The sequence below is a fragment of the Tinamus guttatus genome, unplaced genomic scaffold (genome assembly GCF_059628265.1).
Source record: "Tinamus guttatus ecotype Peru unplaced genomic scaffold, ASM5962826v1 Tinamus_guttatus_pri_ptg000045l, whole genome shotgun sequence".
In the NCBI taxonomy this organism is placed as follows: domain Eukaryota; kingdom Metazoa; phylum Chordata; class Aves; order Tinamiformes; family Tinamidae; genus Tinamus; species Tinamus guttatus.
In genome coordinates, this window is record NW_028288579.1 from 141,285 (window position 1) to 157,183 (window position 15,899).

At 57.2% G+C, this 15,899-nt stretch overlaps 1 protein-coding gene across 1 annotated transcript in view; it reads left to right on the forward strand.

Moving 5' to 3' along the window:
• Positions 1-15,899, forward strand: part of SLC39A11 (solute carrier family 39 member 11) — a 55,778-nt gene that overhangs the window by 7,212 nt on the left and 32,667 nt on the right. Inside the window, exons 4-5 of the mRNA XM_088537585.1 lie at positions 1,340-1,498; positions 14,411-14,555. Coding sequence (XP_088393711.1) covers positions 1,340-1,498; positions 14,411-14,555 — 304 coding nt within the window. The remainder of the gene's footprint in view (positions 1-1,339; positions 1,499-14,410; positions 14,556-15,899) is intronic.

Genomic DNA, 15,899 nt, shown 5'->3' on the forward strand with positions numbered 1-15,899 from the left:
TAGCCAAGGAGGGGTGTTGGCAGCTGAGCCACATCAGGCTTAAATCCACCCAGCGGAGCTATGGCCTGACCTTGGGAAGGGCCCCCTGGCTCCGTGCATTCCGCAGGGTTTGTTCCTGCCCCTTTGGAGGCCGCTCCGCTGGGCGCTGGAGGCGGCAGCGGGGACGTTGGTGGCACCGGCGCTGCCGGGCGGCCCCTGCCCTGCCGTGTCCCCAGCTGGCGCGGTCGGGTGGCACCTGCTGCTGCTACGTGCACGGGCCCTTGTTTGTGGGCCTGGAGACTGGAATTGCAGCGAACCCGCTGGTTCTGTAGAGCCCTGCGAGCCTCGGAAACGGGGCCGCTGCGTTTGCTTGGGGGTGTTTGCTGTAAGATTTGCAGTCCGTGTCCCGTCTTGTGAGGTAAATCCAGTGCTTTAGGAGTATCCGGGATGCAGGGACATGGTGGTAGCCTCATCTTCCAGAACCGCCCTTTCCCTGCTCACGCGGAGCGGCGGCTGCATGTGCAGAACTTGCTGCTCCCAGATCGGTCTGTGCGAGTGCGCAGGGCAGGATGCCGGCACGGACCCTTGTGTGTGGGGAAAAACGTACTGGGATTTGGGCTCGCTGCATCCTCCTGGGATTCCCTCGTCCCTGCTTTGCACAGGGATGATGCGGCGAGCACAGGGATTGCTCCTTGCTCGGTGCCATGGGGGGCCTTTCCAGGGGTTCCAGAGTGGGTCCTGGAGCAACGGGAAACGCAGGGCGAGTGAGTCCAGGGGCTGTTGGGTTAATCCCCTGTTGAATTAACACAACCTCCTGTGATTCATTTTTCATTTTGCTTTTTTTTTTTTTTTTTCCTTCCCCTTGGCTCAAAAGTCTAGTTTGGTGAAAAGTGATGGAAAAATCTCGCTTCCCCATCCTTAAGTGATTTGTTCCATCAGGAAGCCCGTTTTAATGTCACTATTAAGGTTTAATGATCGTGCTGCTGCCAAGTGCAGCAGCAAGCGCAGGGATCTCGGCAGCCGAAGCCCGTGTGGGCCGGGCTGTGCAGGCACCGCCGAGCTGCAGCGCCCGGAACATCCCGCGGATCCGGCGAGCGGAGAGGGGCCCATTCCCTGCAGCCGGAGTGGGAACGTGGTGCACTGGGCACCCCGGGCTCTGCCCTCCTGCTTCACCCATCGGCAAAGGCGGCCTTGGCTCCTGCTTCCACCCCTGACCCGCTGCTCCGTGCCTCAGTTTCCCCCTGACTAATACCTGGGCAAGGACCCAGCGCTGCCGAGCGAGCAGCTCTCATCCCAGCTCGCCGGGACCCTCAAGGAAAGCCATTGCCACCTTCTCACCCGCACGTTGTCTGTCTCCTAGGTCATGTTGGCAGCCTCTTACTGGTCCCTCCTGGCCCCGGCTATTGAAATGGCCGAGGAGTCTGGAAGCTTCGGAGCCTTCGCCTTCTTCCCCGTGGCTGTTGGCTTCGCCCTGGGAGCAGCTTTCGTGTATTTTGCCGACCTGCTCATCCCTGTGCTGGTAAGTAGATGTTTAAGCCTATTTCCTCTCCCATCCTCAATCCAGTTTTCTCCTTCTGGCAGTGTTGGGATTTATGGAGCTTGGAGTGTTCCCTGCGGTGCAGGGGCTGGAAGGGGTGACGCTGCCTTTGGGGACGCTGTCGCTGCGGGTGGGCACGTGGTGTCCGCGCTGCGCTCACCGGTGACACCTGCGCATACGGCGTTGGGTGTCTGCTCTCTTCCTTCCCTGTTCCAGTGTTTTCACTCTTGTGGTTCTGTTCTTTTCGCTGGCAAAGCTTTCCAGGCAGTTCAGGTGTGACCTGCTGTCTCGGCCCAGGGATTTTATTTGCAGAGCTGCCGCTCCTGTGAGCGTTTCCAAATTGAACGAGCCTGTCTGTGTTACAAGAGTGTTATTAAAAAATAAATAAATCAGAAGCCGTTGTGCTCGTGCAGCTGAAAACATAAGAATGTCTTAGCAGCCTTTAAGAATAGCTTCAAAAACTTGCAAAGAACAACTTTGCTTGTAAGGGGAGGTTGTTTGTGAGAAGGATTTCTGAGCGAAGTGCAAGGCCTCTCCTTTGGGGAATGGTTGAGGGCAGCTGTCCTGCCTGCTGGGAGCCCGTGCCAGGTACCGAGTCTCTCCCAGCAGCTGCAGGCGAGATGCGTCCTCAGCGATGAAGGAAGTTGCTTGGCGTTTCTGTTCCAAGGTAAATGGATGCGTTAAAAATAGCGCTGAAGAAACGAGGCTCGTGCAGGGCCGGACTGCCGGGAAGGAGCCGGCTCCGCGCTCGCTCTCCCGGCCTCGTGCCTGGCCCCTCCGAGCAGCTTCCCGGCCGTGTCCCGCACGGGGCAGCTCTGCTCGGCGCTCGCCGAGGTGACGGCTCCGTCTCACCCGTGGCTTTTCCCAGCCGGGAGCTGCAGCCCAAGCCAAGCCCTGGGCTCGGAGGAGCGGGTTGGTGCAGGATTTGTCGAGGCGCTGACGTCGCGTGCAGCGAGGGCGTTGGGAGCCTGTTGCTGTCCAAACCCCGGCTCTCGTTTCTGCTTTTCGTGCCCCAGGGTGTCCTGCTCCAGCCGCTGGCCCCGCTCCGCGGTGTTTGATCAGCTGCCGGCAGCCACCGCTTCCCAGCAGGGCAGATAAGGAGCCGGGGCCAGCGTGGCGGGACCGGAGGGACGCGGCTGGGAAAGGAGATTCCTGTGCCGCAAAGAGCAGGGAGGTGATGGCAGCGATGGGCGCGAGGGTCCTGCTGCTGCCCCCGCGCACTGAGATCCGCCTGGGATGGGGCGAGGAATGTGGGGGGCGTTGGAAGCCACGGGAGCCGCCAGGCGCCTGCCCAGGGCTCTGGGGACAGGTGACACTGGCTCACAAAGCGCCTCCCTCGGGGCCTCTCTTTGGGGTTTGCTGGGCCTGCGAGGGCTGAGCGCTCCCGTTCCCTTTGGACATTTAGCTGAAGGGTGAGGGTTGAGCTGCGGTCCCCGGGGCCAGGCGGGCAGGGGGCTCTGCAGAGGCTGCAGGTGCCCTTGGTGGCAGCGAGGGCCCCGTTCCATGCAGGCTGGCACCGCACCAGGGCGGCTTTGCTGGGTACCAACAGGTAGTAAAAGCTTTTAAGGAGCCCTGCTGGCTGGAGCCGGGCCCGGCGGCCCCCTTGGCTCTCCCGCGCGGGCGCCGGTGGTCACTGAGCCCCGGCTGTTTGCGGAGCTGCAGGGGGAGGGTTAATCCGCTAAGACAAACTGCTTAATGATGCTGAACAGGCGCAGTCATTAAATTCCTCGCAGAAGACAGATCTAATCTATTGCATCTTTATCTTCCCCGTTTCCCTGCTGGAAGCCTCCAACGTGTTTGCTCATGTCCCCCCATGCTGTGACGGGATGGGAGATGCCAGCCGGGTGCAGAGAGCGAGGCCGGGGCCGAGACGGACCCCGGTGTGTCTAAACCAGGGTCTCACCTTTATTTTGGCAGCCAGCCCCTTGCACACAGGGCAGCTGGGGCTCCCGTGGGGCGCGGGAGGCTGCGGCAGGGCTGGCGCTGCAGCTGGATGTTGCTGCAGTTCTGGGAGTGCCTCCCTGCTCCCGAGTGACCCGCCGCTCTCTCCGCTCCCTGGTGACGTGGAGCAGGTTTCTCTCCTTGCTTTGCTCCGTCTCAACCTCACGGCTGCTCTTTGGGTAGGAACGTGGCTCTCGGTTGGTGTTTGGAGGAGGTTCCACGCGGAGAAGGGCAGCGGATGAGGGGATGGGAGACGATGGCCTTGGCTCGGACAGGGCCCGGTGCCGAGGGTCCTGCAGGCCCCAGCGGAGCAGAGCGTGCCTGAAATCCCAGTGGGAGGGCAGAGCCTGCGCGGTTCTGGTCACCGAGCAGCTCCCTGAGCTCCTGCAGTGCCAAAGAGCGCTGGAACGAAAACTGTTATTCCCACGGTTTGGGTCCGTGCTGCAGCTCTGCTGTGTCCTGCTCTGAGCAGGGAAAGCCGCTCGGAGCGCGGTGCAGCGGGGCGCTCCTGCACGCACCGTCCTCGCTGGGTGTTTTTCTGCTCAGCTCGGCGCAGGGTTTGTTTTTTCTGTAAATCAATGAAGCGACACGTGCTGGGCAGCCGGGGCCGTGGGTTTGGAGCGAGCAGCAGCCGAAGCGGCTTCCGCAGCTCGTCCGGGTGCTGGAGCAGCAGGCAGGACCCCGGGCGGGTGTCCGGGCAGGCGCAGGGCCCTGCAGGCTCCTCTTGCTCCTGTGCCATGATTTAACGGGCCGGCTGGAGCCGCTGGTGCCGCTGCGGAGCGAGAGCGTTTATAGGAGAGGCTGGATCTGGGTAGCACGCTCAGAAATGGGAATCTGCCTTGTTTTCCTGCCCTTGTCTGTGCAGGTTTCCTGGGCGCCTCAGAGGCCGCTTCCCATCGCTGCTGCCCTCTCGGGCAGGGAGTTGCTGGCCTGGGGAGACGCTCAGATCCCATGGGAGCTTGCCAGCTGTTTGGAAGTACAAAGTTGGGAACCGGGCGTCTCGCACAGCAGATTTTGAGTTATTTTTGGCGAGCTCTTGGGAAGGACTTGAACCTGCTGAACCGCTGCGCGAGGGGCACCCTCCCGTTTGCGATCACGGTGACGTCCGCGGCTCGGCCCCGCGCGTAGCGCGAGGGTGTAAATAAATCCCCTCCTAACCGTGCAGGTCACGCACGGGGGGAAGGTTCGGAGCGGGGCCGGGGCGGCCGCAGCCTCCGCCTCGGGAGCGGGACCGGCCTCGCGCGGCTCTGCGCTGGGGAGGCTGCTGGAAATCAAATACCAGCGCGTGCCCGGCGCACCGGGCAACCGGAGCGGCGTCGCGAACGCGGCCGATACGGGAGCAAAGCGGCCAGCGACCGCGGGGAGAAACGCTGCCCCAGGAGGGCTGCGAGGGTGGCAGGTCCCCGCGCCGCGGGTGTCACGTTGTCACCCGCGCGCCCGGCCGAGCTGCTGGTGATGGGCCGGTGGTTTTGTGCCGCGCTGGGTCTTGGCGCGGGTCTTAATTTATAACCAGAATAAAGGCTCCTCTTATGCAATTTGCCAGTTCCTGGGAGGCATGCCCAGGAGAAGGGCCCTTTCTTAATATGCTTCTTCCTGCTCATCTGTGAGTCCTAGAAAGTTAATTAGCTGCACATCCTCATTGCGGTAATAGGTAGATTTTTTTTATTATTACTGAGCATTAACCAAGGGAAATGCCTGTGTTTGTGTTTGCAGGCTTATTAAATCCTCCGGCCCGGGGCCGCAGGCTGCTCGGAGCGGCGCAGGGAAGCGGGGTGGAATTCCACCCATCCCGCAGGCTGCCTTGTGCATGATTTGTGCCCCTAATCCCGGGAAAAGGGTGAAATAAGCGGGATTTGGCAAGTGCTCGTTGGTTGGCTTTGCATATAGTGACTTTGCCCCTTTTTCCCTGAAGCTTGGGGATTCCTGGCAGGTGAAATTAAGTGCTCGGAGGTGTAAGTGATGGAGAGAGGGAAGCGTGCCGGGAATGGGGATCCCTCCATGCATGCAGATGAGAACAGGAGGCTGCATGGGCACCGGGAGAGCCTTTCCTTCGCCTTTCCTCCACATGTGAATCGGATGCAAGGTGGCTAGAAATGGCCAAGGGTTATCCAGGCAGCCCTTCCGCTTGTTTTCCATGGCCTTCTTGGCCCCTTCCACCAGGGGGAAGGAGGGATCTCGCTCCGACCGTGCAGGGAGGGAGCCTTCCCGGGTGCCTCGTCGGGAGGCCGGGCAAGGTCTTCCTCTTGGAAAGGTTCTTCCCCTTCCAGCTCCAGCACCAGCCTAGGAATTGGAGCACCTGGGCAGGATGCAGCAAGGTGGCACCTTGTGTCCTGATAGAGATAAGTTAATAAGAGGCTCTTGCCCCAAGCCAGAGGAGAGGGAACATTTAAAGCAAAAGGGCAGGAGGGGGGCACTAAGTTGTGATTACACTGATTTTTCCAAAGTGGAAATGGTATGGAGACAAAGTACTTCCACTGTGCAATTTGTCAGCTGCTTTTGATCATAGCTCTGTCTTTTGCATTAAGTATTTTAAAAACCATTACCCAAAAGCCTTCAAGCTAGAGCTGCCCCGACTCCAGTTTGGGGCTGCCCTCCCATCCTGCACTCGCTGGGTCTGTAGGGACGGCTGCCCGCGCGGCCCTGCTCCAACATCAGTGTTTTATGGGCAATTAGGAGGGGAAAAATCATGCTGTAAAAACAAGCTGTGAGTGGGAGAACCTGGCTTAATTCCTCATGTCCCGGGTGCTCCTGCACTGCCCGGTGTTTCTGCACTGATGCCCTTGGTTTTGGGAGCGCGGGGGCTCAGTGCTGATTCCCTGCATGGGTTTTGCAGCGCAGGGCTCTGCTCTGCGCCTTGGCCTCTGCTCGCTGAATTCCAATTGCTGCTCAGGGCCTGGCCTGGAATTGTAAAGGAGAATCAATTTTGTGAGAAAAGACACGCTGGGCTAAGAGATCTCCTCCCATATGCCGGAGGAGTCGAGTGCTAACGGGAACAGGGATATGTTGTGAGGAATGTATTGCTGGGAGAGATGGTTTCTTTCCATCTTGGGCAGCATCCGAGTGTTTTGCTGATGGAATTTGCTCCCTGTCTTTTGTTATTTTAAGGCTCGTGCCTGCGGGCAGCAGAAGGCAGCCAGGGAGCCGCCTCGGCAGCGGGTTGTTCTCCATGCGGGTGCAGAGCGGAGCCGGAGGGCTCCGGGTACCCGGGTTCCCTGGAGCCGCAGGTATCCCAAGGGATATTCCCTGCTAACCAGCGTCTTCCTGGCTTTCCAAATTGGCAGCCCTGCTGGAGACGTGTCCAAATCCTGCCGGCTGCAACGTGCTGTCCCTCTGCATGCTGCCTGCAGCGGGGAGAAGCTCAGGGGGATTCGGAGGTGCCTGCGTCCCCCTCCTGGGCCCTTGCTCCTGTTCACACGATCCTTTGGGATTCCCGCACCCGCTTGGCATCAGGCCCTGCTCGCATCCATAAACGCAGGGGTTGGAGGAATCCGTGAGTCCCCCGGATTCGCTTGAAGAAGAAGATCCATTGGAGAGGAGCTGCCAGGAGCCGGCGCGTCCCCACGGCAGGGACCGCTCGACCTCGTCCCCCTCCTCGAGGCACCTGGACCGCGGGCTCGGGAGGGGGATCCCTTCCCCATCCCAGCCTCTCCGCTTGCCCACATCAATCCCGTCTTTATCCCAGCTTGGCGGGTGTGCAGGCCGGCGTGGGCGAGCGCGGGCGCCCGGGCCGCTGGCCGTGCCGCGTGCGCGCCGCGAGGGGCTGCAGCCGGCGTGTGAAAATCCGCACCGTGCGTCGCCTCCTCCGCCTTTTATCATGCTCCAATTATCTAGGAAAGGGTGAGAGTGATGTGATTTTAATCTATTATTCTCAGGCTTCAGAGCTAATGGAAACTGAAAAACTACCTGGATGAGCCCAGTCTGCCTCTTCCGGGCTATTTGCGGGCTCGAGTGACTCGTTTTGCTGCCTTGCCTTTGTACGTGTCTTTTAAGACCCATCATGAGTTTGTAGGTGAGCTAAATATCACACATGTGAATAAATGGTATTTAATGAGTGGTTAGATTCCAGAGAAGAAGATGCAAGCGGGAGGGGAGCAGCGCTGCAAAGGCTTGCCATTCCTGAGTCAAATTTTGAGAACGCATTGAATTTTGTAGAGAAAAAGCCGTTTTGGGTACCCTTCAGCTCCTTGCTGGCTGTTGTTTCTGGCGAGGGTGTGCAGCGGGTGTTGGATGTGCTGTTGTGGGGTGTTGGGGGTGCCTCGGGAGCGAGGGATGGATGGAGGAGCCTTGGAGCCACAAACACCCTCCGGGTTTGGGCTGTGCTTGGGGCTGGGAATTGGGTGAAGGAAAACCGGGATGGTTGTGCCGCATCCGCGCGTGATTCCCTGTCGGAAATGGGGACCTGCGGTTTGCCCGAGCCGGCCCTGAGTGAGGGGCCACAGTGGCTCTTGGTGGCTTTGGCAAAACAAGAACAGGGAGGAGAACCGGATCCTGATCCCTGCGCTGAGAGCTCGCAAGGAGGGAGATGGTGGAAACTGGGCTTGTTCCCTTGGATTTCCTGGGAAGAGGCTGGATTCCGGGGGGCCTGCTGGGCTTTGTGTCATTGGATTGTGATTCCCTCGAGAATTCTGGGCAAAGGCACCTCCAGGGGCTGCCTGGGGAGGAGGCAGCGACGTTCCCAGCTCGGGATTCGGCTGCCTCCGCCGGGACCGTCCCCCAGGCAAGATTCATGGCCCTCCGGCTTGCGAAGAAAGGGAAATTGCTTAATGTCTCCCTGGGGGAAATTAGGCAGTTCCTTGTCCCTCGTTGCACTGCCTTCTTGTAATGAATTAGCCATAAATTAATTGGGCTAGTTGATGAGAGCGAAGGGCCTCTCCTGCGATTTATGACGCTGCTCTCCGGGAAGGTGTTCCCGGATTCCCGGCTCTGCCGCCGTCTCCCCTGGGTTTTGTCGCCCTTTTGGTGGTCGTTGCAGGTGACTTGCAGGGCTGGCAAAAAAGCAGTGTCATTTGATGTCACTAAAGAAGATGTCACAGCCAAGGGATGATGTTTGTCTCCTGGGGACCTCGTTGCTCGTCACCATCCCCAAAGGACCCGTGTCCCTGGCGTCCTGTGTCCCCAGCCCTCATGGCCTCGTGCCATGGAGCAGCTGCCAGGCTTTGCTTGCTCTTTGCCATTAATTCCATCTACGCTGTTAGCAAATCATTATGGAGAAATATTGTGCAAAAATGAGCTGTTAATTGAAGTTTTGTTTGCTTTTTTTTTTTTGTTTTTCCTTTTACTGTTGCAAAAAGCCTTGCATAAGAAAGGACTGTAAAAATACACGTTGCTGTGTTACAAATACACAGGCTGGGGGAGAGGCAGGAGGGAGAAAAGATGCAAAACTGCTCTTGATTAGGCTTTAATGAGCGTGTGGAGAGAAAACCTCGTTAATCCCATCCCAGGCTTCAAGGTTTATTGCTAACAATTAAAGCCTGGAAGCGCCGCGCTGGCCGAGCAGCCGCGTCCTCGGGAACGTGTCCCGGAGGCTCTGGCTGTGGCGGCTCCCATGGGATTATCCGAGCGTTTTATCTGGCTTGGGTTGGGAGCGCTCCCGGTGGTTGCAGCCAAAAGAACTTAGACATCTGTGATTCTGTGCTAAACATGGGTTTTCTTCCTTTTTTTCCTCTTTCCCCTTATGTATGGAGGGGTTCCTACTTGGGAGGAAGGAAAAGGGGTGCAATATTGTGCCCCCTCCTGTGTCCTTGATGGAGAAATGACTTTTTTGGTGCTTTTGGAAGGGAGATGAGACTTGTCTGCTCTGAAATGTGGCTTGGGGGAAGCCATTCGTGCAATAAGTAAATTTGCTGCTTGTGTTACGAGGTGTCTCTGAGCTTTCTGGTGGCAAGGGGGTGGGTGAGCCCTGTCCCTGGCTGTTACCGAGCTGGGCTGTGCTTGTTTTGCAAGGCGTTTATTTATTTTTCCTGGATCGCATGGAGAAAGCAGCAAAAATATTAGCGAGCTCTTGTTTTTGTAAGCGCAGAGGTTGCAGAAACGTCCCGCTTTCTGCCATGCAAAACATTGCTGTTGCAAAACACCACGTTTTGCAACGAGCCCCCTGGGTTTCCGCCAGCCCTGGGGAATCGCGTGTGCTCCGCGCCGCGCCGGCCGCCCTTCCCGCCTGGCTGCCAGCAACATTCCTGCTGGATTTTCCCTCCCTCCTAGAAAGCCCCAAGCCCCGAGTGAGACGTGCCAGCACCAAAAACATGCTTTCAATAGGAATGGTGGCCAAAAAGATGCATTTTCATGGCTCTCCATCCTGCCCTGCTGTGCGGTGCCCGGCGGCACTGGTGCTGTCAGATGCTCTCCTGCATCTCACCCCTCCGGTATCCCAAAATCCGACACAGGCACCTTTGCCTTGGGGTGGCTGGGGGACAAACGCTCTCTCTGCTGGCTCTGTCACACGGCTCTGTGGCACAGATGTCCCTGCTGTCCCCTGGCCCTCGTCTGCCGTGACGCAAAGCGGCTGTGATTTATCCCGGCCCCGAGGGGCAGAGGCGCCGCCGCGTGCGCTCCGGCAGAATTAGGAGTTATCAAAGCAGCTCATAATTAGCAGTGAATAAAATGTCCTTGCAGTAGCACTCCATTAGTTAGAGATAAACTGATACCAGCCTTCCCTAATGCTCTCTTAAGCGGCCCTGCTCCCAGGTGTTAGGGGCAGTTCTGGTGCCAGGTCGTTTGGAGCTGCGTGCCGGCCGCAGCCGGTGCCTCCCGCCGTTCCCGATGCCGGAGCGAATCCCACGGAAACGCTGGGTTTGCCTGGACCTTCCCTGCCGGTCGTGGGAGCTGCAGCTCCGGAGGGGACGGGATTTGGGCTGGTGGCAGCTCCTGGCTGCCGTGGTGGCCCCGGGGCTGCTGGTGCCCACCCGGAGCCCGAGCACTGGGCATGGCTTTCCATGCATTTTTTTCCATGGATATTGCTCCGTGCAACCCTTTCTCAGCACATCACAGGATCATCGTCTCTTCTGGCCTCCTTGGCAAACCTGCAAGAATCGCAGTGCCCGGCCTCGCAGCAGCACCTGGATTCAGCCGGCGCCTCCATCCTCCCGTCCCATCCTGTGTATCCACGCGTGTCCTTGGAGAAGAGGACGCATCCTCACCTGGAGCTCTCCTCTGGGCTGGCTCCTGTGTTGCCGTAACCAGCTGCTCCGGTTCCCTGCAGCCTCCCTTGCTGGAGGAGGTGTTTGAGGCCGCCCTCGTCGCTGATTTTCTTCCAAATCATCCTCAGAGTCCCGTCCTGCTCTGCCAGGTTGGAAGCCCCAGCCCTGGACTTGTGCTGGCACCGGCTGCCCTGGGAGCCCACGAGGCAGATGCCGGATGGCCATTTTTATTATTATTTTTTAAAGAAAAAAGCCCCCAAAGCTGTATTTTTAAGCTGTATTTTGGCTCTGGAGCAGCGTGGGCAGCAAGCAGGAGGAGCTAAGTGTCACCATGGGGCCTGCAGCATCTCGTGCTCGCTCAGAGTGTCACACGCGAGTCCCGTGGGGACGAGGGAGCCCTTGGTGACACTGCTCCACGTAACACAACAGGCTGCTGCTTTGTGTGCAAACGGTGCTCTTAGATAGCCAAGTCATTTCCAGGGGAGCTGTCTTTTCTTCCACATGATCCTATTACATGTTTTTTGAATACTGACCCATATACTCGCCTAAGAGAAGGTGGAGATTCGGTGCTTTGCTAAGTGCAGCCGTTGGTTTCGTCACCAGAGGTGGCCTGGGCGCTGCGCCCGTCACCGTGGCTGCGGGGCGGCGGGTCCGTGCGCGCTCGCGCCGAGGGCTGCGCTCCCCACGCCGCCTCCTTGCTCCCGTTATTGCTTCCTGCTCTCCGCTCTGTTATCGCTTTTTCTCTTTTTATAAGCACGGAGTGAGAGCCTCTGGGCACCATCAGGCCCTGGCTTATTACTGTCTCTGATGCTGTTTGTGTTAGCAGCCTGACAGGTCAGAAACATTTCTCTTTTCCTTTAATAAGGTGGTAAAGTTCACGCCGGCTCTTTTTCCTGCGGCAGCGCGCGCGGAACGTGTTGATGCATCAAACCTCTCATTTCTGCTGCGTCCGGGGAGCCTCTTCTGGAGATGCCGGAGCACTTATTGGGTTAAAAGCAGGAGAAAACGAAGTTGAAGAGCAGCGTCCTTGACCTTCAGCACCTGCAGGGTTCGCACTGAGCGATCTGCACCCAGCCAAGCCCGTGGGGTCGGGGTTGCTCTGATGTGCTGGGAGGGTGCCAAAAAGCAGGTTATTGAAGGGTGTCCCTCATGGTCCGATTCTTTTGGAACTGTTTTTTAAAAGTGGGGTTTTAAATCCCCGTGGTCTGCGGGGAGGCCGGCACTGCTGGGAAGGTCCCTTTGCCACGGAGTGAACCTGGAGCCCCCTTTCCACGGGGAGGGACCCTGGGGGTTCCACCCTGAGGTCCTAGCGGAGGACACGTCCTTCCCACGGCAATTCCCAGGCGGTCCAGGATGCTAGGAGCAGAGGGGCTCATTTCCACGCGGATTAGCTGTAGATGGGCGCAGCTTTCGCCAGTGAAAGCAACATCTGCCCGTTGAGCACATGTGGGATGTGTGGGGAGGCAGGAGCCGTCCCTGCTGTCCCCGCAGGGGACATTTTCCTCTGTGCTTGTTCTGAGAGGCCGTGGAAGGCGGCGAGCTCCCCCTTGCAGCTCTGCAAACAGACGCTGGCTCGGCGGGGGCTCCCGTGGCCACAGGAGTTTTCCTCCAAATCTTCCTGCCCAAGCCTCTCGCTGCCTCGGGCTTTTGGAAGTAATCAGCCCCCGTGGTTATTTCAGTTAGCGCTAATTAGCGGCACGAACTAATTAATGGGGGTTGACTTTCCTATTTCTAATGCTTTTTTAACCCACGGACACATTCCAATTAAGGGACCCATGCAGGGACCCGAGTGAAATGACTCAGAGCGCTCGCAGCTGGAATAAACCGCGTGCTTTGCTGAAGGTCACTAATACCGCCGCAGCCGCCGGGGACACGGCCTGGCCTCGCCACGAGCATCGGACGCCTCTTCCAGGTCGGTTTGATGTGAGCGGGTCCGTGGACGCGCTTGATGCACCGGGAGCAGCGGCTCTCAGCGCCGCTCTGCGTTGGTGCCACGCAGCTGGCTCTGCCCATGGGCGATGCTGGGGTGTGCAAAGCTGCTCGTGCGCCGTGGGCCGTAAGGCTGGCACTGCCCACGTGCAAGGAGAGCCCTTGGCCATGCCCTGCGTGGCGTCCCCTGCGCCCCTGGCGATGTGGGGCATTGGCAAAGGGGGAGGCTGCTGCGTGGGGAGAAGGACGGGAGCATCCCATGCCACGTGTGGGCATTGCCTGGGTGTGCTTAGGGCTGGTGCTGTACGGATCTGGCTGGAGGTGCCCATGTTTAGCTCTCCCAGGGCTGCCCTTGTCCTTGCAGGCAGTGCTGCTCCCTTTCCGGACGCGGGGTCATGTCCAGCTTTGGCCACGCCGGGCTCCTTTTGCAGGACGGTTTCCTTTAGGTGCTTTCACGTGCAGGAGGTGACAGCAAAGCACAAATGCAAGGCGCAGGGCAGGCCCAGAGTTCCCCTTTTTGACCTTTTCCTGCTCTATCAGGACTGGGGGGCGACGCTGACGTTCCTGTCGCTTCTCCCTGTGATGAGCTGGGAAACCTGAGCACCTCTGCCCGCCGTGTCCGTGCCCGGCGCCCCTCGTGTCCCCGGCGCGCGGGTGAGCGCGGGTGAGCGCTGCGCATTAAAGTGCAGCAGCCGGCGCAGCGCCCCGTGCGCTCCGTGTTCATAGCAGCGCTCGGGCTGTGCTGGGCGAAGGAGGGGAGAAGGGACCGTTTAGTTATTCATCTTTAACCTTTATTTTTGTTTAATGTGACCTTGCTCGCGGAGGCTCTCGTTACCGGCCCCGGCTTGTTCCCTGCCATCCGGCACGCTGCTGCTTCCCCGGGTGACCCTGCCACGGCCAGGAATCCTGCTCCGGAGACCTGGGATGCTCGCGGAGCGGATCCCCTCTCCCAGCCATCTGTTAACACGAAGGCAGAAACAGCGTCTGCCATTTTTTTTTTTTAACTATTATTATTATTATTATTGGGGTTCTACTTGGAGGTTTTTTTGGCTGCTGCAGATATAGACCCCAGTGCATCCTTGCATTGCAGCTGATTTTCAGGAGGCTCCTGCAGCAGCTCCCCTGGCAGCGACGTGGTCCCCATCACTGCGGGGAGGCTGCCTTGATGCTCTGCAGCCCTTGCCCGTAGCTGCAGCTCTTGGTTCTGGCCCTTCTCTGTTTTTGGAGGTTATAAGTGGCCTGCTGGTGTAGGAAGTTTGACTGAGCCCTTGGGATGTTCCCCTGGGATAACACAGTGTGGCTCTGGGCCTCATTCCCAAGTTCCTCGTTTTGTTCCCGAGGAAACACATTCAAGCCATTTCCCTTGCAAACTCGACCTGCCTTGAACAAACTGTACCGAGGTGCAAAACAAACTGCTCCTGAGGTCAGCAGGGCCTGAGCGCCCCGGAGCACCAGGCCCTCTCGGAGCACAATCTGAACGTCCTTGTGCGTGCTCCTGTCTGGATGTAGCGCTCGCTCTTCCCAATTCCCACCCGGATTCCGCACGAGGTGGCTGGGACAGCCCAGCAGCCTGGCGCTCGGCAGTGGCTTGGCAGGGCTGGCAATAGCCAGCGTCCTTCCCGGCTCTGCTGGTCTCCAGGTTGATTTTGGGGTGTTTGTGCATTTGTTTCTTGCTGCAAGCACACTGCAGGTTTGGGGTATTGCCTTTCTCTAGCTCACGCACGTGCCCTCTGCTCCTGGTAACCCTGTTTTTATTGATGTTTCTGCTGGAAATACGCAGTTAATACAAGGAACCAAACCACATGAGCCAAAGCTGCCCTGAAGATGGGCCAGGAGAACGCTGGTGGGGAGACGTGTGAAAGACCTAAGTTTCTCTCTTGCATTGCAGGGTTTCAGCGGACCTCCCCACGCAGCCTTTGCCTTGAGCTGTGGCCCACGAGCGGTGAAGGAAAAATATGAGCACGAAGCCACCCACGGGCCGGAGTACGAGAGCGAGCTGTCCATCCGGATAGGTAGAGCTGGGCTCCATCCAGGCAAGCATCCTGTCATATACCCACCGCAGAGCGGGCGGGCGCAACGCCCCTGCCAAAGTGGCACCTAGACTGTAACGTATGTGGTTGAAATTAGATCGGTTTTGACTTGTGCATGCCCAGGGCGCCTTCTTTCCCCGTTCTGGATCTCTGTCCGCGCAGCCTGGCTCTTGCTGCAAGAATCCTGCCTTCTCAAAACCACTTGCATGTCTGTCCGTGCCTATGAATTATTGGTAATTAGATATCTCGTCCACCAGGGAAATGAAATCATTGATTTAGCTTGAGATAAGTTTATCCTCAGCGTGGGCGCAGGGAGGGCTTAGCCTGCCCTTGCCGACTTGTGTCACATTGGAGGTGACCCATTACAGTGACCCTCAACCACCCAACCTAATTATAGACTATGACTGGCAGTCGTTTTGTCACTCCTTATGCTGGAGGTTAATAGAATTTCAGCTGCCAAAGTGTGGAATAAAATGTCTTGTTGACAGATATTTCTTCTCTACATGGTTTCTAAAGGAAAAAAAATCTCCTTATCAAAGGTGGTGGAAGCTGGTGAGGTTTCCCAGTTGTGGGGCTGGGATATGTCCCTTTCTAAGGCCTGGATCCTGTTCTTGTTGCCAGGCAGAATTCACCTCATGCAAATTTTCCTTGTCTAGTTAACAGCTTTTCAGCAGACAAAAGGCAATGTGGTTTAGTAAGTGAATCTTACTGCTCTCCTGCTTTTTCTTAGTTGGAAAGAATGTGAAATGACACTTTACAATTTCTGGAATATAACTGAGAGCAGATTGAGATGAAGAAATGACCCCCTTTTTGCAAAGAATTGCATTAGCCTCTTAAATCAGGTTGTGTTATTTTACTCCATTGTATAATTGCATTTTTTTTTCATGAAGTGGCTCATCCACAGGGTCCTTCAGGTTTTCAAATGTCATCCTGGAGTTTTCCAAAGGGATGGAAGGATCCCTTGTGCTTGGCTCCAGTGGCTTTAAGGATTTTGATATCTTTAAACTCCCAGGACAAGTGCAGACTTGAATGCTGCTTCTAGCCCTGCAGTCAGGAAGGCTGTTGCAAGGTTTTTGATATATTGTAAAGTCAAAACACTACATGCCACTTATTTTTTTCTTTTTTAAAAAAAGTAAACACCCCTGCATTTTCCAGTCCATTAAACTGCTGGGATTTTATGTTTTCATCGTCTCTTAGTTGCAAACAAAAACAATGCAAATGGTTTTGAGAATAGAAAATTTCCATTAGGTTCTGTTGGTTTTCTTTCTCGGGGGAAATTGTATTAAGGATCTACAATACGTTAATTCTCTTATTGTCTTTTGCTGTTTCATTCTTGTGCTTCCGCGA